Source organism: Heterocephalus glaber, unplaced genomic scaffold (assembly GCF_053883595.1).
Source record: "Heterocephalus glaber isolate CG9 unplaced genomic scaffold, H.glaber_assembly_v1.0 deba00001745, whole genome shotgun sequence".
NCBI lineage: Eukaryota > Metazoa > Chordata > Mammalia > Rodentia > Bathyergidae > Heterocephalus > Heterocephalus glaber.
In genome coordinates, this window is record NW_028258451.1 from 1,780,569 (window position 1) to 1,803,270 (window position 22,702).

Sequence of the window (22,702 nt, forward strand, 5' to 3'; positions counted from 1 at the left end):
TGGCGCATGCCTGTAATAGCAGTGCTATCATGGCTGAGACAGGAGGATCGCTGAGAGTTCAAAGCCAGTCCACACGGGGAGACCCGCTCTAAAGACAACGGGAGCCAGGAGAGGAAGGGTGCCAGGAATGGGCAGTGGTGCAGCACCCCAGGAAGCTCCTAGCCCCACCTCAGCTTTTCCTGTGAGCTGGACATCATTGGCCCTGTGGCCTGGCTCAGCTCCAGCCCCCTCTAGTCCTATCCTGAAGCTGCCAGGGCACAAAGGATGCTCCCACCTGAGACCCAGAGGGCAAGGACCCGCAGAAGTGACCGTGCTGTGCCACTCCGGGGCTTCTCCCTGTACTGGGTGGGATGGGCGGCGTAGGCTTGGCTGCTTCACCCCCAGCAGGTCGCCCAGCTCATTCCTGCAGGGTTCTCAGGCCATTTCGGGCCAAGCCTTCCAGGCAAAAGGAGTCTTCCAGGTTCCTGCTCTGCTACAGGCCAGGCCTCCTTGTCTCCTCCACCAGCAGGAGGCAGTGTGGGCCTCCCGGGGTGTGCACACAGGTGGATCCCAGGGGGAGGGGAGCCCAGCAGGCACAGGCACCCCTCTGCCCAAAGCCCTGATCAGCCCTGCAACAGAATTGCAGCTGGGCGGCATCTGATGCCCTGGGCTTGGAATTGTCAACACCACTCAGGGCCAGCACAGGGACCAGGACTCCAGGCGGTGGGGCTGCACCCCCTACTTGGGAGCCCTCCCCAGAGATGCTGCGACTGCCCCTTGCCCAGGGATGGGGGCTACTGACATCCTCGCTGGGCACCACCCAGGCACATGCTGCTTTTCCAACTTTATTTAGAAAACCAAATGCAGATCCCAGTGGCCCCAGCCCACCCAGCCATAATTTAAATAACTTAGAGACGAGGGAGGGAGGGAGGCAGAGGCGCCAGAGAGCCGACAGAGCCCTACAGCCGCCGCAGCGCCCGCTTCTTCTCCGTCTTCTTCTTCGCTGCCAGCTTCTTGTCGCGCTCCCCTGCGTGCTTCTTGGCCATGGGGCCCTCGGCCCCGCCCGGACCCCCCACGCTGGCAGGGGCAGAGGGGTCGGCAGAGGAGGCTGTGGCACCCCCGGCAGGGACCCTGGCGCTGGGCCCGCCTGAGCCGCCGTGGATCTCGGTGAGCAGGCGCGCGCGTGCCGCATACTCCTCATAGTTCTCCAGCAGCAGGCGGCCCGCCTCCTCGTTGAGAGCGGACTCGGGGTTGGGGTGGATCAGCAGGCACTTGATGGTCTGCACAGGGAGGGAGAACCTGGGTCAGCCCTTCCTTCGTCCGCGTGGCCCAGGCTGCTGTCTCCCACAGCAAAGCCCCCCAAGGAACAGACTGCACTGCAGCAAGTTGTCTTGGGGAGCCCCAGTGGGATTCCCAGTGGGACGCAGAACCAGGGTGCCAACCCTCAGCTCTGACAGGCACCCCTATTCCAAGCTGCATCCTAGCAGGCACGGCACAGGATGGAGAAGGGATCAGCAGGCTGTGGGCATCAGGGGACAGCAGGTCAGAGACATGACCCACTGTGGACCCTGCAGGGCCCTGGCAGAACAACTGGTCCCCACACACAGTGCCCCTCCACACACACAAGGGCGGGGCGCAGCAGGCAGCCTGGCCTGAGGCGGGTGACAGTGCCCGTGCTCCTGGCCCCTGTGAGGTGCAGGGTCAGCCCTGATTCTTTTGCTGTTTGTTGAGACAGTGTTGCTGTTAGTTTAGGCTGGCCTTGAACTCGGTGCCACCCTTCTGCCTCAGCTTCCTGAGTCCTGGGATTATAGATGTGTGCCACCACGCCTGGCTTCTCCCTAATGTTTATCACCATCCCCAAACCATCTACTGTCCTGGGTGGGGAAACCCCAACTCCCTTCTGCCCTACCATCTATCCCAGAGGCCCATTACAAATTTCCCTTAAACAATACTTTTTAAGGCAGAGGCTGAGGCAGGAGGATCACCACAAATTCATGGTGAGCGTGAACTACACAGAGACCCTGTGTCAAAAAACAAAACCCAGGGCCATAGATTTAGCTCAGTGGTGCTGCTGCCTGCTTCGCACGTGCAAGGTCCAGAGTTTGATCCCCGGTACAAGAGAAAAAGAAAGCCAAAAAAAAAACCCCCCAATTGACAACTTTTTAAGTGTCTGGGAAGGGCAGGGGAGGCAGCAGGGACCTAAATGCTGGAAGTGGCCCATGGGGACCTTGGGAGACCTGGCCTACACTAGGGTGTCTCCACCTAGGGGAGAGCGGGTGCTATGGGTGCAGGGGGCGCTGGCAGCACCTGCCCCAGTGCTAACAACAAAGGTCTCATGACAATGCCGAATGTCCCTGGGGCCACATTCACCCTGGGTGAGGGACAAGAGTGCAGGAAAACAACCTGGAGCGAAGACAGCCCGATGGCTGCACAGGACCTTGTTAGTATTAAAAACCACTGAGCTGCAGACTTGAAAATCTCTGGCGTGGTATGCAAACACAAACACCTGCCAACCGGACACTGCCTGCCACGATGCTGCCTGCTCTCCACGCCACCAGGCACTATGGGGCCAGGAGCCCGGGACCAGCGCAGGACAGTGGAGGTGGTTTCTGTGCTTCGGTCCTTCCACAATCTTTCAGAAAAACCAGGGCCCCCACTTTTTTGCATCCCTCCCCATCTGTCCACACAGTACGGAGAGGACAGCAGCCCACCTGGCTGGCACTCACCAGCAGCACATGCCGGATGCCCAGCTCGGCCGTCCAGTCCCGCTTGAGCACGTTGACGCAGATCTCACCATTGGCGCCCACGTTGGGGTGGAAGATCTTGGTCAGGAAGTAGCCCTTGGGTGGGGAGGCAGGGAAGTCCTTCCCCAGCAGGAGTTTCATGCGGAACAGACCCCCGGCATAGGGGGTCCCCTCTGGAGGGAAGCAAAGGGAGGCAGGTGAGGGGGCGGGACTCCCAGCAACCCACAGCACCCCAGAGCCGTCTCCTGCCTGGCTGAGGCAGGTGCCCTGCCCCATGTCCTCTTCTACCAGGTTGGGCAATCTTTTGTGGTACTAGGAATTGAACCTGGAGGCCAGGCATGCTACACCAAATACACTACCACTCAGCTGCGTCCCCAACCCCCCTTTTATCTTTGGTGGTTCAGGGGACTAAACCCAGGCCCTTGCTCCTAGTACTGAGCTATATATCCCCATCCCCTTTCTTAAGGCTGGCCTTTAAACTGCGATCCTCCTGCTTCAGCTTATAGATGTACACTATGGTGCCTGGCAGGCTAGGGAGGTTCTGACAGCAACAAGAGCTGGGTCTCCAAGAGCCAAAGGCACCCCAAGCCTTAAGAGATGCCATGACCTGTGGCCTCCTCCTGTATCTCCATGACCCTGGGTGCCCCTTCTGTCCCAAGTACTGCCCAGGATATGCTACTTCCAGGAAGCTGGGACGCCAGACCCTCTTGTCTTCCTGGTCTTTCTCCACCCTACCAAACAGCTGTCATTACTCGCTTGGCTCAAAAGATATCCTTACCCACTGCACCACCCTGACCTTCGACATCCTGGGCAGCTGCCCCAGGTCCTCCCCCGAATCCCACAGCACCTTGGTGTCTGGCTTCTCACCTGGCCTTCAGCTTTACCCGCCAGGTCAGGGAGAACACTGTAGGGAGCTGTCACACCCCTATGTAACCTGAGCCTCCTTCCCAAGGGCCTAAAACAGGCCTAGGAAAAACATCTGCTCCCTGCTTTCTTATTTTCATTCCTACAAAGCACACAGGTCTACCTGCCTCAAGTCTTTCTGGAGTGCTGCCTCCCCATGCTCTGGACCCTCCAGCCCTAACCTCTCCTGCAGAAAGCTGTGGACACCTGCAGCTGTCAATTCCTCAGGGAGGTCCTCCCTGACCACAGCACCGCTTCAGAGCAGTCCCTTCCTCCCTGGGCTCTTGGGACACCTCAGCTGGCCTCACAAGAATCGGGTGCTGATGGAAATTCGGTTTGCACAAAATGGAATTCTCAGTTGCTCTCATGATACAATGAGCTAACAGGGTTGCTTTATCCCCACCTGCATGCCCTACAATACCAAGTTTTGCTTGTGCCCTGCCCTGTCCCCAGTCAACCAGTGTCTGCCAGACAGAGGTTCAGATCCCCTGGCCCATCCTCCCAGCCTTTGCTGACGCTGACAGTGCCAGGAACTCTTTTCCCATGACTTCCTACTCATCCTCGGTTCCAGGGGAGCCGCACCTGACGGTCTCACCCCAAACCTAGGTAAGAGCCCCATTATGAGTTCTCCCAGCCACCCTCGGCCCAACATTGCAGGACCAGCCTGTAATGGGTGCCCTGGGGCCTTGTGTCGCCTATACCCAGCTGCAGGAACCAGGAAGTGGCCTCCCCCGCTCAGGCCCTCACTCACCAGGGCCCTCAATGGTGACTTGCAGGTCTGTGAGGTCCTCCTCGTTGGGGAAGACCTTGATGCCATCCGGTGGGTCGGCTGTCAGTGTCGTCACCTCTTTGTACACCAGGCGTATGATGTGGGGAGGCAGGTTCTCCACGTTGGAGTTCTGGACAGGACGGGAGACCAGGGTGAGCTGCCAGCAAGGGAAGGCCACCCTGGACTCGACCCTGCAGGTCCCAGGCTGGCAGTCACCCCCGGAATCCCAGACCCTGAACCGTGCTCCAGGCCGCAGTACCAGGCCGACCTGATAACAGACATGGGGAAGGGAATCCAGGCCACCCAGAGAGCTTCACCCACCCCCGAGGTACCCAGATCCAGCCCTCGGACCGCACGGTCCCCACCGGACCGAGGTAGGCCAGAGGCTCGGCCTATCCCTTGCCTCATTCAGCCTTATTAAAACCAGCCTACAAACGTGGGCTCAGGCCTGGCAGCGGCGGCGGCACCTCGCTCCCAGTGGCACCCAAGGGCTGGCGCAGGGCGCCCCGAGGCTCCGCAGGCCTTCCCGGCCCAGGCAGCTGTGGGTGGCCCGGCTCCTGCTCTGATGCAAGGCCCTTGGGCCCGCTTCTGGCCCAGAAACCCCAAGTGGACCTTTAAATCCCTCAGGCTGCCCGGGAGAGGCTCTGGGACTCCGCCTCCTCCCGCCGAGAGCTCCTGATCGCCCCTCTCGGGCCCAGCCGCCTGCGCTCACCATGACGGTGGCCGGCCGGGGGCGGGTCCCCCCGGCCCCCTTCCTGCGTTCTTCGGGCCGCTGGCCGGGGCGGGGGGCCCAACTGCGGCGGCTAGGCCCTGGCGAGGCACGGGAAGTCCCTCTCCGCTCCCCGCTGGCTCCGAAGCCCACCCCGTACCGAGACAACTACTCCGCCTGCCTCGGTAACCGGGCCGCACTGAACCGACCGCGCGCACCACGGTGCTTTTATAGCCGTCCTCAGGCCACGCCCCCGAGGCGCGCCTCCACGGTGACGTCAGCGCGCATCGGCGTTCGACGCGCTCACCCTCTCTCTACAAGCTGCAGACAGAAACCAGAGAAGTTTGGAAGGGCGCTGCGCCACGGGCTGGCCACAGGCAGTACACGGGAGCCGGAGAGCGAACATCCGAAAATGGAGGAAGCCAGAGACCCGAGTGGAGGAAAAGGGGACCGGAGGCGGCGCGGCCGCTGATTGGGCCGTTTGAATGAGACGCCGCCACTGTCTGGCGTACGCATGTGCGTCCTGACGCCGAGGAAGTCGCGCACGCGACTAACGGTTGTTCTGAGGGCCGGGGCGGGGTGAGGGGAGGCGGGACTCGGGATTTTAAATGCGAGATGGGAGGTGCTGGGGCCAATAGGGATGGCCCGTCTGGGGTCACAAGACTCATACAGACCAATCCCTGGCAGGAAAGGTGGGGCCGGAGGGGAAGCTGGTGGGATTGCTGACCACCAATGGGGACCCAGGTTAGCGCACAGGAAACAGTCTCGGCCAATTAAATTCTTTTATATTTCTTGTACATTTAATGTCTTTTTTTGTTGTTGTTGTTGTTGTTGTTGTTGCCGGGGCTCGAGCTTGGGTCCGTGCGCTTGCACAGCAGGCGGCGAAACCACTGAGCTAAATCCCCGGCCCTTTTGTGCATTTAAATGACTTCTTGCAGCTTGCGCCCCCTCATTTCCACCTTGGTGAGATAGGCTGGAAATAAGTTTATTTTTCCTGGAGACGCCATTTTGTGGTGGAAATGACCTTTGACCCCTCGCCTATGTCGCAGAGACCCAACGCCCAGGCCGAATAACCGAATAACCCTGGAGTCTTGGCTCTCGGACCTCTGCTAGGTCTCCATTTCTTTCTGTAGCAAAAAGGACCGAGGATCCCTTGGGAGGCCCGGGAAAAACCTTGGAGGGTGCCAAAGCTTCATTGCCTCTAGCCAGCACCCCACATCGCCCCTGCCCAGCACAGGATTGGACCCAGCGCCAGGGCTTCCGTAAAAAGGCCCAGGCGAGGCTTGCTCTTGTGGTCCTCCTGCTTCAGCCTGTTTAGAGTGCTGGGATTACAGATATGGGCCAGTGACACAGGAGAACTATAACTCCCAACCTATTAGATGTCAAATGTGCCGAGTTCATGGTCCCACAACATCGAGGAACGAAGTCTTGAACCAAGGAAAGAAGTTAGGAGAGTTTTACTGGAAATAAGGAAAGAAGAATACCTCCTGGATTTCCAGCAGGGGTCCCGAATGGGTGGCCGCTGAGGCTCTGTCAGGGTGATTTGTACAGCAAAGTCACAATGTGGGTCCAACTACCATCAGCCTATAGGATTGCAAGTACAGCTCTTTAGCTAATATTGATCCAGAGAGTGGAACAGCAAAGGGACATGAAAAGAACAGAGGCATTCTGGGAAGCGATGGGTCCGGATGCTGTGGTCACCTAGTGCCTGAAGCCTGGACTTTCTGGGCCAGGCGGTGCCAATCACAGTATTGTTCCAAGTCACTGCTTGTCCCTCAGGGAGGCTTGCAGCCGTGGCCGCTCCATCTTTACCTTGAGGCCTGGCCATCAGCTGCACCCCAGCCACAATTCTGAGGTCTTTATAATTTAGCTGCCTGTAATCCCAGGGGCTGCAGCTCAGCAGGGCCCTCTCTAGGACTGCCTGGGGACAGATACACGGCTAGATGCAAAGGGACTGTTTCCAGGCCTCAAGGGCAGTCGAGTGGCCACACAATTTACCTGAAAACGGTGGCTGGAGCTCCAGGGCCAAGTGGGAGATGCCAGGCGGGAAGGAGGACCAGAGGCTGAACTTGGCTTCCCTTTGTTCATGTGTTCAGGGGGACGATGCCCACCCTGGATGCCCCGGATAGTTTGTTGGCCTTCTCAGTCCTGGACAGCAGCAGCAGTAGGTAACCTTTTGGGCACAGGAAGACCCCCAGCCACCAGCTCCCCCCACAGGGCCAGGAGGTGTAAAAGAAAACTACAACCAGGCCTAGTGGTGCCCCCCTGCAGTCTCAACACTAGGAGGCTGAGGCAGGAGGCCCTGCAAATTCAAGCCCTGCCTCGGTAATTTAGCAGTTTAGCAAGACCCTTCTCAAAAGTTTATAAAAAGGTGTGTGTGGGGTGGGGGGTCAGTCCAAAACCCTTGTTCAATCCCCAGTACTGTACCAAAACCAGAAAGGCCCTACAGCATAACACGAGTCTGTTAACCAGAGTTCGTGGAGCACTGGCTCCAGGTGGGTGTTTTGCACACCTGCTCTGCCTTGAGCCTCCTGGGTGTGGACCATTGCAGACCATTAACAGGAAGGGAACTGAGGGCTCAGGCTCATAGCAAGGCCCTGGCAGGGGTGGAACTGCTGTGAGACTGCAGTGCACCCTACACACTTGACGACCACAGCCACCGTGGCTGTTCAGCATGCGTGGCACTCACTTTGCTTCTTGCTTCTGTGCTACTGCGGATTGAACCCAGGGCCTTCACGCAGGTGACACGCACAGGTCTTTTTATTTTTTATTTTGAGACAGGGTCTCGCTTTAAGTTGCCCAGGCTGGGCCCCAAGTTGTGATCTCACTCCGTGCAGGTGGATATGGTACCAAGGCCCACTGGACACCCGTGTTCATTCACCTGCCACAGGGCATCAAGGTGCTGTGGGTGTCAGGAGAGACAAGGACAGAGCCGCACGCACTGACATCCGTGTGGGCAGCCGGGAGCAAGCAGGGGAGTCCGTGTCAGGCCAGTGGGTGCCAGGACAGGACAGGGCAGGCCGTGCCCAGGTGGTCTGTGAGCAAGGCCCATCTGGGCAGTGGCACACTGTGGGGCAGCATCTGGAGCAGAGGGAACAGAAGGTGCCAGGGCCCGGATGGCCTGGAGCTCGGTGCTCAGGGCACAGGAGGGGTGGGCGGGGCCGGGCACAGTGGAAGGGCCTGCACAGTTCAGTCAGGAGAGATGGGGAGGCCAGCAGGGCTCCGGGTGGAGGGGGCTGGGCTGGATGCCACCAGGCGTCCTGTCCTGGAGTGGTGTCCTGCCTGTCTCGACCCATCCTGCTTGACACTGCGACTCCCAAGACAGTCAGGCACCACACAGCCTGTGACCCTGGGGACTGGGGCTTGCAAACACAGGCGCAGGGCGCTCCTGGCCATAGTTTCATTCATTCATTCATTTTTGCAGCACTGGAGTTTGAGCCCAGGGTCTTCGAGCTGAGCTCCATCCCCAGCCCTTTTTATTTTTTATTTTGAGACAGGGTCTTGCTAAGTCACTAAGTTGCCCAGGATGGGCTGCCTTTGTGATCCTCCTGCCTCAGCCTCCTGAGTGCTGGGATCACCGGTGTGCACTACCAAGTCTGGCTGATGCCCACGAATCTGACAGGCCCTACTCCTAAAAACCTTTCAAGTCCCTGTGCCTCACTCTTTGGTGAACACCCACAGTGAGTCCAAGGCCAGCCTGGGCTACATACTGACGCCTTGGCTCAAAGAACCAAACCAAACCCATCAGCCAAAAAGAATGGAACCCGGCACGGTGGCGCACACCTGTGTCCCAGCACTCTGAGAGCCTGAGGCAGAGGATCTCAAGGGCAGCCCAGTCTGGGCAACTTAGTGACTTGGCAAGACCCTGTCTCAAAAAATGTTAAGAAGAGCTGGGGCTGTAGCTTAGTGAGAAGGCCCTGGGTTCGATCCCAGCACACACAGGTCCTGGGGGATGCAGGGTCCCACCCAGAGCCCTGGGGTACAGTCTGTGACAGGCACTGTCATTGTTGGGGTGCACTCGGCCCCACCCAGAGAGGCTCATGGGAGCCTCAGCTACTGTCTTTTGCTCCCAGAGAACAGGGACTCATGTGCCATCATCTGTCCTCAGCGAGTTGGTGCAACAGAAGCCAAAACACAGCTGGCTCCTTGGCATCGCCAGCCATGGCCCGGCAGCCCCTGCCCTTCCGCCACCCCTGCCTCCTGCCTCGCCACCCCAGCTTTGAACTTGTGATCCTCCTGCCTCGGCCTCCTGAATAGGGGATTACTACGTTGCTGCGCCTGTGGGGCGCCAGCATTTCTGTCTCTCCCCACCTCACCTCTTTCCGGCTCTGCAGACCTCTTTCCAGAGAACTCTCCTGCCCCAGGAAGGAGGCTCCTGCAGGGCAGAGGCACAGCTCAGGCGCCCCTGGCCCCACCCCCGCAGTGGGCGTGGGTAGGAAAACACTTCCAGTCCTCAGAAATGCAGTCCTGCAGGGTCGGAGAGCCGCACCCAGGCGTCCTGCAAAGATGTTGGGAGCGAGTGTGGTAGCGATGCCATGTGGTCTCGGCTACTTGCAGGCTGAGGCGGAGGCTGGTGAGTTTGAGGCCAGCCTGGGCAACTAAAGAAAGAAGGCCAGAGTCCTAATGCCCGGGATTTGGAAGCAGGGTCTGAGGAGACCCGCGAGGTGAAGTCCGGAGGGAAGGCCCTCGGGCAGCGTGGAAGTCCGGGATTGCCGCAGGCCACCAGGGGCCCTGAGAGATGCCCAGGGCCAACTCTCCTCGACCGGGGAAGCAACCAGCGCCACTCACACCCAGCTGGACCTCCAGCCTCCAGGCCCAGGAGACAGCAGGTCTTGTTACTAAGCCGTCCAGGTTGGGACACTAAGAAGGCTGGCTCCTGTGCTGAGGGTGGGCCGCAGCAGTCACACAGGAGCTGACGGCTGGGATCCCAGACACAGGCTTAGAGGAAGCATGGCTGAGAAGCATGTCACAGTGTGGCGGGGGCGCACACCTGTGTCCCAGCACTTGGGAGGCCAAGGCAGGAGGGCCCCAAATTCAGGCCCAGCCGGGGCAACTGACCCTGTCTCAAAATAAAAAACAGAACGAGGGCTGGAGATGGGGGTCAGTGTAAAGGCCCTGGGCTCAATCCCCAGTGCCTGCCACGGTCCTGAGGGAAGAGCATCCCCGAGCCCTAGGACACCCGTCCAGAGAGGCGCCTCCCTGGCAGCTCCTGCGCTCAGCTGCACGTGGGGGCCCAGTGACCCCCCTCCCAGGTGGGGGACCCATCCTTTCCTGGCAGACACCCTGAAGACCACGGATCAGGAAAACATATGTTTATTCAAAAAAAATACCAAGTGGAAGCTCCTGCCGGGCCTGAGCAGCAGTGAGGCAGAGCCAGCGAGGCAGAGTGTCATGGGAACAAGGAAGGGCAGAGTGAGGCTGCCCCTGCGCTTCGCCACAGCCCTCCAGGGTCCCTGGCCAGTGCTGCCCACCCGCCACTGCCAAAGCCTCGGGCTCTCTGTGCGTTTGCAGGGGGGCCAGGGAGCACACGGTGGGCGGCCAGGTCCCAGCTCAGGGATGCCACATCCCGGAGATCTCTCCCCACTATGGCTTCTTTGAGGTGAGAGGTCAGGGCACCTGGCAGACCCGTGCCAAGTAAGCAAGGGCTGGGTTCTGAGTCCAAGCAGAGCAGAGCAGGTGGAGGGGTGCACGCCTGAACCCCACATCCAGGCTGCGGAAAGCTGAGTCCCGTGGGGCGCTGAGCTGGGGCAGGGCTGGCTAGCTCCTCTCTAGGGCGGCCCAGTCTGCCTGAGCATGTTTTGGGGTGGGGTGCACAACTGGCCAAGGCCTGGCAGATGGTGACCCCCATCCTTCTGGGATATGGCAGCTGGGGTTGGTACCTGCCTGGGGCTCCTGACATGGGTGACCCCAGAGGCCAGCAACTGGGGGAGTCCTAAGGAGGCAGGCCTCCACCTCATCCTGGGTCTGGGGGAGGGAGGGGTGTAGCCCTTTAAGAGTGGGGAGCGCCACCCCGCAACATGGCTATGTACAGAGCAGGGGACAGACTTGGGGCAGGGTGGGGAGCACCCGAGGGCCTGGCAGCTGCTGTCCTCGGGCTTGCCCCCAGCTGGGCCTCGGGGCAGCTCTGAGCTGCTGCAGCTGCTGGCCAGAGCTCCAGAGCAGGCGTGGCACCAGACTGTGACTACTGACCCTGGTGTGGGGGCAGTGGCGCCTTCCAAGGGCCCAGAAACCCCACCTGAGCAATGGTGGGAGGCTGCGGTTAACCCTGTCACCAATCCGATGGCAATGGCGGGTGAGGGCAGGGCCGGGGCCAGGAGGGCCCGCATGCCCTCACCAGGGCTTAGAGGGAGGCTGGCCAAGGCCAAGTCTGGGGCCCGATCTGGGTGGAGAGCGAGGCAGTGACACGGTCTGGAGGAGCCAGAGTGGGGTCATGACCTGGGGCGGTGGCTCCACCCACGTCCATCAGGAATGGGGGTGGCACGTTGTGCTGGTTCCCTGAAGGGAACTATGAATGCCATGCCACCCTGGAGGACAATTAAACAGCTCATTGTGGTGTCTGGCCCTAAGCTGGGGGCTCTGCAAGGTGACCGCACACGGTCGGAGTGTCTCCTGGTCGATGGTGACACGTTGGGTGTCATGGCTCTGGGAGGTGATGATGCCACGGTTGAAAAGGACTCTGGGAAATAACACTTCTGGTTGTCACGGATCCCGGGGTGGTGACACCATGGTCATGGAGCTCGGGAGCTGATGACGTGGATGAGGGGAGGTGCTGGCACAACGGTCATGCTGGATCCTAGCTGCTGCTGACGTGATTCTCAGGGACTCTGGGAGGTGATGGCACCATGGCTGAGATGGACTCTGAGTGGCAGTGACAGCACTGGGCCTCAGGCCTCCTGGGACATGGAGACACCGGTGGAATGGGGGGACAGTCACCTTCGGTTCTTACGCCTCCTGGAGGGGATGACCCTGGCTTGTTGGGTCCTGGGAAGCAATGTGTCATGGCTGTGTGGGTCCTCGGAGGCAGTTCCCCCTCTCAGGAGCCCCAGGATGTGATGCCATGGAGCTGACATGGATCTGGGGAGGTCATGACACCATGGCTCCGTGGGTGTCTGCAGGTGACGGTGACGGTATCAGTATCGTGGAGGTGATGACACCATTGGCCCCCACACACCCTGGGACATGAAGACACTGGTGGGAGTGGGTCCTAGGGGCTGAAGACACAGTTGGCGCCATGGCTCCCATGGCTGTGAAGAACTGTGGTTGGTGTGACAGTTAGTCATGGGAAACCCTGGAAGAGGTGGAAGAGGTGGGGCCCTAACCGAGATGGGTCACAGGGAATCCCGGGAAAGGACATGGTCAACACGGAACCCCAAGTGCTACACCATCACCAGTGGAAGACGTTGCGTGGCAGAAGAGCAGGCACCTCCAGCCCTCTCCAGCGGGAGGCTAGGACTTTGTTGGCAGAGTTGATGGTGCCTCCAAGTATGGCAGAAAGAAGTGACACCAGCCTTTGGTCCACCCAGAAGTTCTAGGCCTTCAGGAGCCCAGTGGGTCAGAATGTCCTCCTGGGAGCCGGGGCCAATGGTGGGCACTGTCCTCGAGGAGCCCTGCACTCGGCCAGGCCTGGGGCTCAGCCTCCTTTTAGAGGGCCTGGTAGAGAGACCCTGCCAGTCAGGTCCCTGTTCTGCAGGAGCCACCAAGCCAGGTCAGAGTGGGAGGAGGCAGGAGCTCTGGGCACTGCCTGACGAGGACACTCAGTGGTGACATCTCCGCCACTCATCTACACACCAGCCATCACCTGGGGGAGGCTCTGCTGCCAGGGTGCCTCTGGGGTGCTGGCACCTGCCAGGGGACATCTCAGGACAGCACCTTCACTGGCGTCCACCCTGGGCACAACACACCCTCCTCAGAACAGAGCACAGCAGAGGCAGGGTGTCTGCTGCTGTCACCTCCAAGGGGGAGCATCTGGCAGAGACCTCACGGAAGGGAGGCAGGCTGTCACCTCTGGAGATGACATCCCAGGAGGACGCACAGTCCCTCTGATGGTGTCACAGGGCGAGGCACCTTCTCTGGCGATGGCATCACAGGGGAGGAGAGATGGAGTCCGTGACAGTGTGTGGAAAGGAGGCCACATCATGGCTGAGGACAGTGTGGGGCATCCCCCCTCGACGTGTCCCGGGATGGCTTTGACTGGGGCAGGGACAGTGCTGGGTGGAAACATCATCTCCGCAGCGGACACAGGAAGAAACCGCTTCCTTGCGAGGATGGCGCACAGAGATCTTGGGGCAGAGGTGACCTCGGAGCCCAAGACTCGCCAGTGAGGTGACACTGGAGGAAGTGAGCTTTGTCTCTCGGGGCCATGTCACGGGGTAAGGCGTTGTCCTCGGTGACACCACAGGAAGGGGTCTTCGTGGTGGGTGCCACGGGAAGGGGACGCAGCACTAGTGATGCCCTCGGCGGCGGCTGGTTCAAGGGCCCCGTGGGAAGGCGGCGTCCTTCCTGCAGTGACACCACAGGGCGGCGCCGTCCGGAGGGAGGGGTCACACGGTCACCTCGTTCTTGCTGGCAGTGCGCAGGTGCTGCGGCAGGTGGTGGCCCGGGATGAACTGCAGCTGCTCCAGGGTGCCCTGGCGCTGGAAGGGCGCGCGCCGCGCCAGCGTCCCCCCGCCCTCGGCGGCCCAGGCGGGCTGCGGGGAGCCGTGCAGCGCGTGGTGGTGCAGAGGCGCGTGCAGGCCGGCGGGGGGCAGGGCGTGCAGCGGCGTGGGCGGCCCCGCGGGCCCCAGCAGCAGGTTGGAGTGAGAGGCGGCCAGGCCGGCGCGGTCGGGGGGCAGCGCGGGACTGCGCGGCGGCGACAGCAGGTGCTCCCGGCTCTGGCGCAGGGCCTCGGGCGACGACAGCAGCAGGTGCTCCTGCGACACCAGGCGCGCGCGCGGCAGCGTGAACTCGTGGCGCGAGCGGCCGCCGTCGCCCAGCAGGTGCTCCTGCGACATCACGCGGCGCGGGTGCGGGGCGGGCGCCAGGCTCAGCGGCTCAGGGCCGCCCCAGCCGTCGGCGCGGTAGCCGCCCCCGGTGCCCGGGCGCCGCAGCGCGTGCAGTGGCAGCGTCCCGCGGGGTCCTTCGGCCAGCGGCCGCCGCTTCAGGTACACGTCGTCCAAGTCCTTTTCGGCTGCGGACGGAGGCAGGGCGCGGGGTCGCCGGCTGCCCGAGCCACGCCGACCCCGAGGCCTTGGCCGTGGCCCGCAGAGCCGGGCCGGCCGGAGCCAGCTGCGCGAAGGCTGGGCCCGCAGCTTCCTCCCCTCCCCTCCCCTCCGCCCGTCCCCTCCCCGCCTCCGGGAGGGAGCCCGACTTCCCCAGCTCTCACCCTGGCACAGCACCGGCAGTGTCTGTCAGACTTGCAGCTGTGACCCCCTCGGAGGGGAATGCCCAGCAGTGCGAACATAGCATGGGAAGGAAGGGAAAAAGCATCCCAAGTGCGTGGGCTAAGGGAATAAGGGGGTTTCCTAGTATGTGTGGGTAAAGTGTTGAAGGATGGCCTGCATTTGTGAAGCTCAGTGCTAAAGCAGGTGAAGGAACTTATGATCCACGGCTTAATTTTCTCTACTTTTGCAAATGTTTGAAAATGTCCATAACAAAAGCTTCAAACTTTTCTGTAATTTTTTTTGGGGGGGTACCGGGGATTGAACTTGGGACCTTGTGCTTGCGAGGCAGGCGGCAGAACCACTGAGCTAAATCCCCGGCCCTTTTTTCTGTAATTATTATGTGCACATATGTGGGCCTCCGGCCACCGTGAAGGAGCACTCATTTCCTCTTGCCCTCTCAGGTTAAAGTGTTTGAAGGCCTGTCACTGACAGCAGTTGGTTCAGGGATGGCTGGGATCAAAAATGAGAGCCAGGTCTGGGATTTTGGAGACTGGATCTCTCTTTGTAGCCCAGGCTGGCCTCAAACTCACAATCCTGCTGGGATTACAGGCAAGCACCACCACACCAGGCTTCAGAAGACAGCTTTTGAGCCTCTGCATAGAGCTAGCTAGACACGTCAGTGGTGCTGACCCTTCCCTGGCCTGATCTGCCCTGGGGCTGCCCCCATCGGAGGACTCACCCAGCCTCTTGAGGGAGGAATACCGGTTCAGCTCCGACTTCACGGCCACCTCGTACGAGGGGGGCAGGTGTGAGAGGTTGTGGAAGGACCGGGAGCAGGACAGCGTGGAGTAGTGCAGTGGGGGGCTGGGCGGGGGCACCGGGCGCCAGTCTGCAGCAGAAGGGCCAGGTCAGCCCGGCCTCCCCCTCGGACCCGGGTCCCGGCCCAGCCTCCCCCCTCAGACCTGGGGTGCAGCCCCCAGCCCTGGAGGACTGGAAAGCTGTGGTTCCAGCCCCTCTTCACTACAGCAGTTGAGTTCCCCGAACCCCAAGGGATCGGTTTCTCTGGGGAGAAAAACACCCCCCTGCATGAGGAGCCACCACCTGCCCACACCCCTGTCTGCACCTTGGAGATGGGGTGCACCCCATCTTCCCCCATCCTGGGTGGAGGGAGACCACTTCTGGGCCCCCTGGAGGGCACTGAGGCTGCCTTGCTGGCTGCCCGGCGGCAGCAGGAGGAGGCAGAGCCCTGCCTGGCAGCCCTCTGCATACCCAGCCTGACAGCGTGGTGCGTGGGACTGCTGATGTTGAGGTGCAGGTAGTTGTGGTGCAGGTTATCTGAGGGGACCAAGAAGGGAGGCAATGTCACCGCCATCGCTCCCCAGCTGTGCCGCCTCGATCTGTCCGCAGCATCCTGGCCCTAAGCCCAGCTCTCATCCAGAACTGTGGGTGGGCCTCCCGGTGATACCCTGCCATTGGCCACATGGGAGACAGGCTGGGGGCTACAGGCCGAGGCTGGGGGCTACAGGCCGGGGCTCAGGGCTGGGAGAGCGGGCAGCCCCTGGTCTCCACTCCTTGGGCCCTCCTGACCTCTGAGTATCTGCCTCGCCCTCTCCGTCATCAGGCCAGCCTGTGGCCATGTGGCCCATGTCCACGGTCAGACCCGGGCAACATTGTTACTGATGCCCCCACGCTCACCATCACCCTAGCGACAAACTGCAACCTGGAGATGGTGCCTGGCCTGGCTGGTGACTGCAGCCCCATCTCCCATCCCTTTCTACAGCTATTCTTTCTCTAAAGCTGCCCCAGCCCACACTGTGCTGCCCCAGGGCCTTTGGACTTGCTGCTAAGCTGCATCCCTGCTTGAGCCCTTTGCTCCCCTCTGCCTGAGGGACTGCTTATCCCTCAAGATCCAGCTCCCTCGGCTCTTCATCTTCACCAGCCCCAGTGCTCTCTGACCGCCTGGACCAACACCCCAGCCTCCTCTTGGCCCACTCTCCCTTCATCTTTCCCTCCGCACGGCTTCAGACACGACCTCCCCCACTGCTGACGGTGGTCTGTGCTGAGCTCCTCCGTGGCTCCCACTGCCCTCAGACAAGGGCGCAGCTCCTCTGCTCAGCCCGGTTCTGGTTCTGAGGCCTCAAGAGTGGACCCTCTCCCCACCTCGGGTCTGCCATCCTTCGGGAGCTTCCCTTACTCCAGCCTGTTGTTCAAGCACCACTTCCAGGGAAGCCTGCCTTCCTTCGAACCAGATGAGGCCCTTTCTGCCCCTCCCCTGCGGCCCGGTGACTCCACTGCTGTGCTCCGAACAGGTCCCAGGTCCCCGCGCCAAGCGGCCCAGGGACCAAGCGCGTGGGGTGAGAACCTACTAGGCCCAGAGGCGGAAGGCGGGGCCACAGCTCTGAAGGACGTGCCCAGGAGAGGGCGGGGCCACACCCACGGGGCGTGTCGGAGGAGGGCGGGGCCGAAGCCCCAGGGGGCGTGTCTTGGAACAGGGCGGGGCAGCCCGAGGGGTGTGTCCCGGAGGGGGCGGGGCCACAGTCTGAGGGGCGTGCCCGGAAAGACTCCCACTCACCGAGGTTGGATGGCTTCATGGTGTTGTAGAGGTTCTTGGGCGTCCTGGGGCCCATGCTGTCGGAACCCCCGATCCCCGGGGTCAGGGAGCTGCTTCGGGCTCTGTCCTGGCGGGTCCCAGGCCCGCCCTGGTGCCTCAGAATATCCACCAGAGCCCTGAGGGTGGCAGGGCGTGGAGAGTCAGCGGCCGGGGCGGGCGCCGGGCTCGGCCCCGGTCCTCTTGGTGCGGAGGCGGTCAGCTTGGCTTGCTCCCTGGCTTTCCCACGCCCCTTCCAAGGCCACGCTGCGGGCCCCGGCCCTCCCCGGGTCAGGTGGACCCCAGCCTTTCCGAGGCCCCTCCCGGAATCTGGAAGCTGGTCCTGTTCCGCCGCAGCCTGCCTCGGCAGTCCAGGTAACCCCTTTCCCCTGAAGCCTTGGGATCAGCGGGACCCCTCGATTTTCTTTTTCCTTTATGCTCCTGGACAGTGCTGCCGATTCGGCCTCCAGGACGCACTCTGTCTAGGCCACACTGCCCAGCACCTCCGCACTGCCAGCTCTCTCCTACCTCGCATCGCAGCAGCCCCTGCCCAGCTCCCTTCTGCCCTGTGGTCATCACACGTGCCCGCCCCAGCTCAGGGCTCCTCACATTCACAGGAAAACCCTCATCTCGTCCACACCTCCGCAGCCCCTTTCTGGTCTGGCACTGGCCACTGCAGGGCCTTTGCACATGACACCTGCTGGGCTCCCTCCCTTCCTGCAGGACCTTGCTCGGAAAGGCCTTCTCCGGCCACTTTGTCCAAACCAGCCCTTCCCCGACGCACACCCCGAACCCTTCAGGCCGCTCCTTTCCACACCACAGTTACCCGCATCTAAAACTGCCTGTGTACTTGCTGGCCGACTGACGGCACCACCGGCATTTCGTGAGCTCTCCCTGTGTGTCAGGACTCTGCATGAATCCACTCAGCGAGTCTTCCTTACAACCAAGTAGGTGGGAACTGTTATAAGCCCCACTGTACAGACAAGGAAACTGAGGCACAGAGAGGCCTAAACAATTTGCCCAGATCAGCAGCCTCAGCTCCTGGCCCAAAGAAGGAGCTCAAGGAATAAGTATTTGCTGTTGGAATCGGCCCAAACTCCCCTTCCCAGTGCTCGACAGCCCAGTGGGTTCCAGCCCAGGCATTTCCCGCCCCGCCCGCCTCGCCGGAGCCTGGCTCCGGCTCCATAGCCCCGCCCACGACCCAGTCCCCGCCCACGACCCGCCTTCCACTTGCCTACACGCACCTGGGCACGTTGATCTCCTGGTGCGCCCTGGGCGCGCGCGACGCCTTGCTGAAGGCCACCTTGGCGCCAACGCCCACGGCCAGGGCGAAGCTGATGACCCCGCACACCACGTAGGCCGTGCTGCCCCCGGGGCCCTCGCCCCCGCGCCCTCCAGGCCCCCCCGCGCGGCCGCCCTCCAGCCACCCGGCCTGGCCGGGCCCCAGGCCTCCGCCCGCGGCCCCCGAGCCCCCCGCACCCCCGGCCAGCGGCGGCGGCGTGGTGGCCCAGCGCGGCGTGTCGTAGTTGGAGCAGGACGCCTGCGCCAGGCGCATATGGCGGTGCTCGCAGCAGAAGCGGTAGTGGCACGTGCCGCAGCAGAAGCGGTAGTTGCCGGTGCTGCAGTTGAAGGTAGCGTCGTACTGGCCCATGACGTCGTAGTAGCCGTGGCACAGCTCGGCCGGCGGGGGGGCGCGCGCAGCGGCGCCCGGGCCGCCCGCGGGCCCCGTCCTGGTGCCGTTGGCGCCCGCGCCGCCCGCGTCCCCACCGCCGGCTAGCGCCCCGGTCAGGCGCCGCAGGTGCGCGAGCAGCGCGGGCAGCGGGCCCGGGGGCGCGGCGCGCGTGGCGTTGGGCGGATGCGCCCGGACCGGGCCGGCGGCCGAGCCTAGCAGCACCAGCGTCGCGAGCAGCAGCAGCAGGGCCGGCATGGCGCGCGCGGGGGGTCGCCGGGGCCGCCAGGCTGCGCGGGGCGGAGAGCGGGGCCTGCGGGGCAGGGGAAGAAGGGAGAGAGTTAGCGTCGGCGCTCAGGGCCAGGCCGGAGGGGAGGTAGTGCCGGCTTCTCAGGGTCGCTTCGTGCTTTGCTGGGGAGTGCGTTCGGTGTTCGGTGCGCGGCTGGACGTTCGAAGCCAGCAGCATCCCCAATCCCCAGGATTGGCTACCGCAGACGCCTCAGGCTTTCCAGAGTGGGCACAGGAGCCCCTGGTTAAGAACCACTGTCGTACACCCTCGCGGTCCTCGTTCTCCAGGTGCCGTTCCTTTCCTTTATCTAGGTACACGCCCACGCACATACGCATGATCAGACCAGGAGCTGAGGGTCTTGCTGCTCTCTGGGGGACGGCACGGCCCGGCGGACACACCCACCCGGGCCCCGGCTGTGGGGTGGAGAGGGCGCCGACCTCCTTGGGGGCCAGCAGAGCGGCAGGGCTCTCCTGGGCAGGGCACCCGGCGAGGTGGCTGTGGGGCCGCCCTGGGCCTCCCTGCCCCTCTGCAGGGTGAGAATCCCAGCAGCTACCCAGAGCCGCGTGGGAAGGTCTGTCCTGCTTGCGTCCACCCGGTCGGCGTCTGCAGAGTCTCCGGGCCCTGAGTGTGTGTGGTACTGAGGACTGGACACAGGACTCTCGAACTGAGCTAAACCCCCTGCCCTTTTTTTTTTTTTGAGATAAAGTCTGGCTAAGTTGCTCCGGCTGGGCTTGAACTTTATCCTCCCATAGTGCAGGGATGACAGGCATGTACCCCATGCCCGCTGTGTGCTCCCATGACCACTGTGGGTTTGGGTGACCTCCCGTGAGGGGGACACAAAAATGGAAGTGATGGGCGCTGAAGACATGCAGAGATGTCTGGGAGGGAGCAGGTGCAGGCGGGCGTTCTTTTTATTCTTTTTCTCCTTCCACTGTGTGTGCTGCAGGGACAGTGGTCCCCCGAATAGCTGGTAGGGGATGGGGAAGGGTTATGGGGGTGCTGTGCTCCCCAAGCTCAGTTAGCCCCGCCCTTCTCTGAGCTCCAGCTGGGATCCCCCACTGCCTGCCAGGGCCTCCTCATGGGTGGGGATCTAGCAGCAGCTTGGCCCACAGGAATCTGCTGGATCCTTAAAAAGATAAACAGAGCCGGCACTCTGGGAGGCTGAGGCAGAAGGATTGCAACTTTGAGCCCAGGCTCAGGGAGATGTCTCAAGATAAAGATCAAAATGGGATGGGGTTAGGCAACAGCCTTGGGTTTACACTCACCCCACACCACAATCAACCAATGGAGAAGGAAGGAAGGAGCGAGCAAAACCCACACATCTACATCGTGGGCGGCCTGGCCTGGCCCCCACTGGAACAGCAGCCCTGGTCTCTCCCGGGGGTGGCTCTGCTAAGAGTTCTGTCTCCCCGCTGCCATCACCTGCCCCAGACCCGCGGAGGCAGATGGTTGTCACCCAGCACAGTGCCCACGGACGCTCATCCCACACAAATGTCGAGCAGGGGTGAGGCGGGTGTGCACAGGCACGTGCATCCACTCTAAGTGAGGGCCCGGCCACCTGTCCAAGCCTGCAGTGTCGGAGCTGAAGACCAGGGCTTTGGACCTGGTCTCCCGGCCCCGAGCCTGGTACCGCACAGGTGGCTTTATGTCACCTACAAGGATGTGGGTTGGCACATGCAGGGACATGCCCCTCCTGGGGGTGCACATGTGTCCAGCCATGTGGACTGTCACAGTGATTGAGGGCTGCACCTGTCTGTAATCCCAGTACTCTCCGGGAGGCTGAGATAGGAGGATCACAAGTTGGAGTTCCGGCTGGAGGCTGCCATGTACAATGGGGCAGGCTGTGCACTCCCAAGGAAGTCGAGCTGAGAGGCTGAGCTCCAGCTGGGCTCTTCTCCCCAGGCAGATGCCAGAGGGGCTGTGTCTGTCCTCCAGGAGAGGGGCCGGTGCAGACTCACAGGTGCCACCTTCCTGTGGCTCCTGCAGTGTGGACTTCATGGTACTCATGCACCTTCTGTGCCAGGGCTCTGGCCAGACTCAGGGACACCACACACACGTACATGCACGCACACGCATGCACAGAGGCACGCACATGCACACACAGGTGGCCTTTCCCCACCCCTGAGCTCCCAGCCCCTCCGGCGACGCATCCAGACACAAGTGACAGGGGGACCAGTTCTTCCCCTGCCTGAAGGATTGCACTGCTGACGCCCAGGGCACCCGCACACAGCAACACGGAGCGTGGGACACTGAGGGGGCCCCGACACGCGTGGAGGGACACCATGTCCCGTGTGTGGTGCTTCCCATACGTGGACACAGCTCCGCCGACAGGCCAGGCACTCCACACATCCCCACCGCAGAGCACAGGACTCTGCCCCGCCCTGCTCTGCCCCTCCACAGCCTGGCCCTCCCCCCAGCGGGGACCTGACCTGCAGGGACGTAGGTCGGGGGCAGACTGGGGAGGCCGCGCCAGCTGCAGGCGGGACAGGGCTGGCGTGGCGTGGCGTGGCGGGGTGGCCCTGGGGCGCGTCACAGTGAGGCCCTGCGAGAAGAGCAGGGCTGGGCTGTGGGGACCGGGGACAGGGACTGGGAGGTGGAGCCCCGACAGACTGAGGGATGGGACGGGGAACGGAGAGGGGACAGCGGGGCAGGGGCCGTGTGCTCTAGGGCGCAGCTAGAGATGGGGTTCAGCGGCCCGGGAAAGGGAGGGAGCAGAAAGGGGCGGAGCCTCTGCTGTGGCGGAGGCGGGGTCCTCTGTCGGGGGTGGCTGTGGCGAGGGGCGGGGCCCCAGGGACCTTGGGGGCAGGTTTGGCGTGGGGATGCGGAGAGCAGGCGGGAGATTTGCAGGGAGGAAGAGAGGGAGGGGGGTCGGGGTGCGGGCACCCCCGCCGCCGGCCCTGCAGCCCCGTTCAGCCCCTGAGCGACCCCATCACGGGCTGCTGTCCTGGCGCTGCCCGCGGCCCCCGCTCCGGGCGGGTGGCGGGGGGCGCTGCAGCGGAGCTGTGTGTTCCCAGCGCAAAATAGACTCCGGTTGTCATGGCAACGCGTGCGCTGAGACGCAGGCCGGGCGGGGGTGCGGAGGGGACACCTGCATCCGGAAGGCGGGGGCAGGGGCACCGACGCCCGTCCGGGGCTCCTGGGTCCCCGGGGCTGCGACGCCGGGCTGGGACGGGACCTGCGGGGGTCGCGGCGGGGGGGGGGGGCGGCCGAGGGCTCTGTCCACCCCCGGGGGCCCGGGATGCTGCCCAGGGCCTCTCCGCCGGGTGGGGATGCTGGCCGGGGGCTGTGGAGTCCCGAGTCCCGGATCTCGGAGACTGCAGAATTCTGGAGCGCCAGGTGGGTCCGGGACTCCCGCACTTTGGGGGCAGCCGGGATGCTGGGCAACAGCTGTCTGTCCTTCCGTCCGTCCGTCTGCATGCTTGTCCCCTCCTCCCCCACGTCCGCCTGCCTCAGTTTCCCCTCCGCACCGGGTGCGGTCGCGCTCACCTCGCTTTCCGGACGCGGGGCCCTTGGGATCGGGGGTGGCGGGGTGGCGCGTGGGGGCCGGCGGGGGAGGCGTCGAGCGCGTGTCTGCTGGCCCGCGAGCTGGGCGTGCGCGCACGGCGGGGGTCGGTCGGCAGCGTGGGGGACCCCGGCCGCCGAGATCGCGCGTGCAGGTGTGGCCGCCGCAGCCCTCGCCTGCGCCGCGCAGGGG

General features: G+C 62.8%; 2 protein-coding genes across 3 annotated transcripts; both read right to left on the minus strand.

Annotated features, from left to right (window-relative positions):
• Window positions 1-811: 811 nt before the first annotated feature.
• On the minus strand, window positions 812-12,337 carry Ube2s (ubiquitin conjugating enzyme E2 S). Its single transcript, XM_087200912.1, has 8 exons — window positions 12,276-12,337; window positions 11,698-11,780; window positions 11,340-11,483; window positions 9,421-9,479; window positions 5,323-5,418; window positions 4,378-4,525; window positions 2,706-2,896; window positions 812-1,259 (listed from the first exon to the last, which is right to left on the minus strand). The coding sequence occupies exons 1-8, from the start codon at window positions 12,335-12,337 to the stop codon at window positions 939-941; spliced, it is 1,104 nt and encodes a 367-aa protein (XP_087057038.1). The 3' UTR covers window positions 812-938.
• Shisa7 (shisa family member 7) lies at window positions 10,402-22,576 on the minus strand. 2 transcript variants are annotated; one of them, XM_004866647.3, is made up of 7 exons: window positions 22,495-22,576; window positions 21,438-21,550; window positions 18,295-19,032; window positions 17,036-17,190; window positions 15,733-15,798; window positions 15,203-15,352; window positions 10,402-14,270 (listed from the first exon to the last, which is right to left on the minus strand). In XM_004866647.3, the coding sequence occupies exons 3-7, from the start codon at window positions 18,975-18,977 to the stop codon at window positions 13,645-13,647; spliced, it is 1,680 nt and encodes a 559-aa protein (XP_004866704.1). In that variant the 5' UTR covers window positions 18,978-19,032; window positions 21,438-21,550; window positions 22,495-22,576; the 3' UTR covers window positions 10,402-13,644. The 2 variants fall into 2 exon arrangements, with proteins under 2 accessions (XP_004866704.1, XP_004866705.1); XM_004866648.3 differs by lacking the exon at window positions 15,733-15,798 and having other exon boundaries at window positions 21,438-22,563.
• Between the last annotated feature and the right edge of the window lie 126 nt (window positions 22,577-22,702).

Excerpts from the sequence above, each read along its gene's own strand:
- Ube2s (XM_087200912.1), bottom strand. The coding sequence starts at position 12,337 with ATGGCGCCAACTGTGTCTTCAGCCCCTAGGACCCACTCCCACCAGTGT. Across the intron at positions 11,781-12,275 it reads CAGTGTCTTCATGTCCCAGG|AGTCCTTTTCAACCGTGGCA; the intron begins GTGTGTGGGGGC and ends GTTATTTCCCAG. Across the intron at positions 1,260-2,705 it reads GCATCCGGCATGTGCTGCTG|ACCATCAAGTGCCTGCTGAT; the intron begins GTGAGTGCCAGC and ends CTCCCTGTGCAG.
- Shisa7 (XM_004866647.3), bottom strand. The coding sequence starts at position 18,977 with ATGCCGGCCCTGCTGCTGCTGCTCGCGACGCTGGTGCTGCTAGGCTCG. Across the intron at positions 15,353-15,732 it reads GCACCACGCTGTCAGGCTGG|ACTGGCGCCCGGTGCCCCCG; the intron begins GTATGCAGAGGG and ends CTTCTGCTGCAG. Across the intron at positions 14,271-15,202 it reads TTCCTCCCTCAAGAGGCTGG|CCGAAAAGGACTTGGACGAC; the intron begins GTGAGTCCTCCG and ends CTCCGTCCGCAG.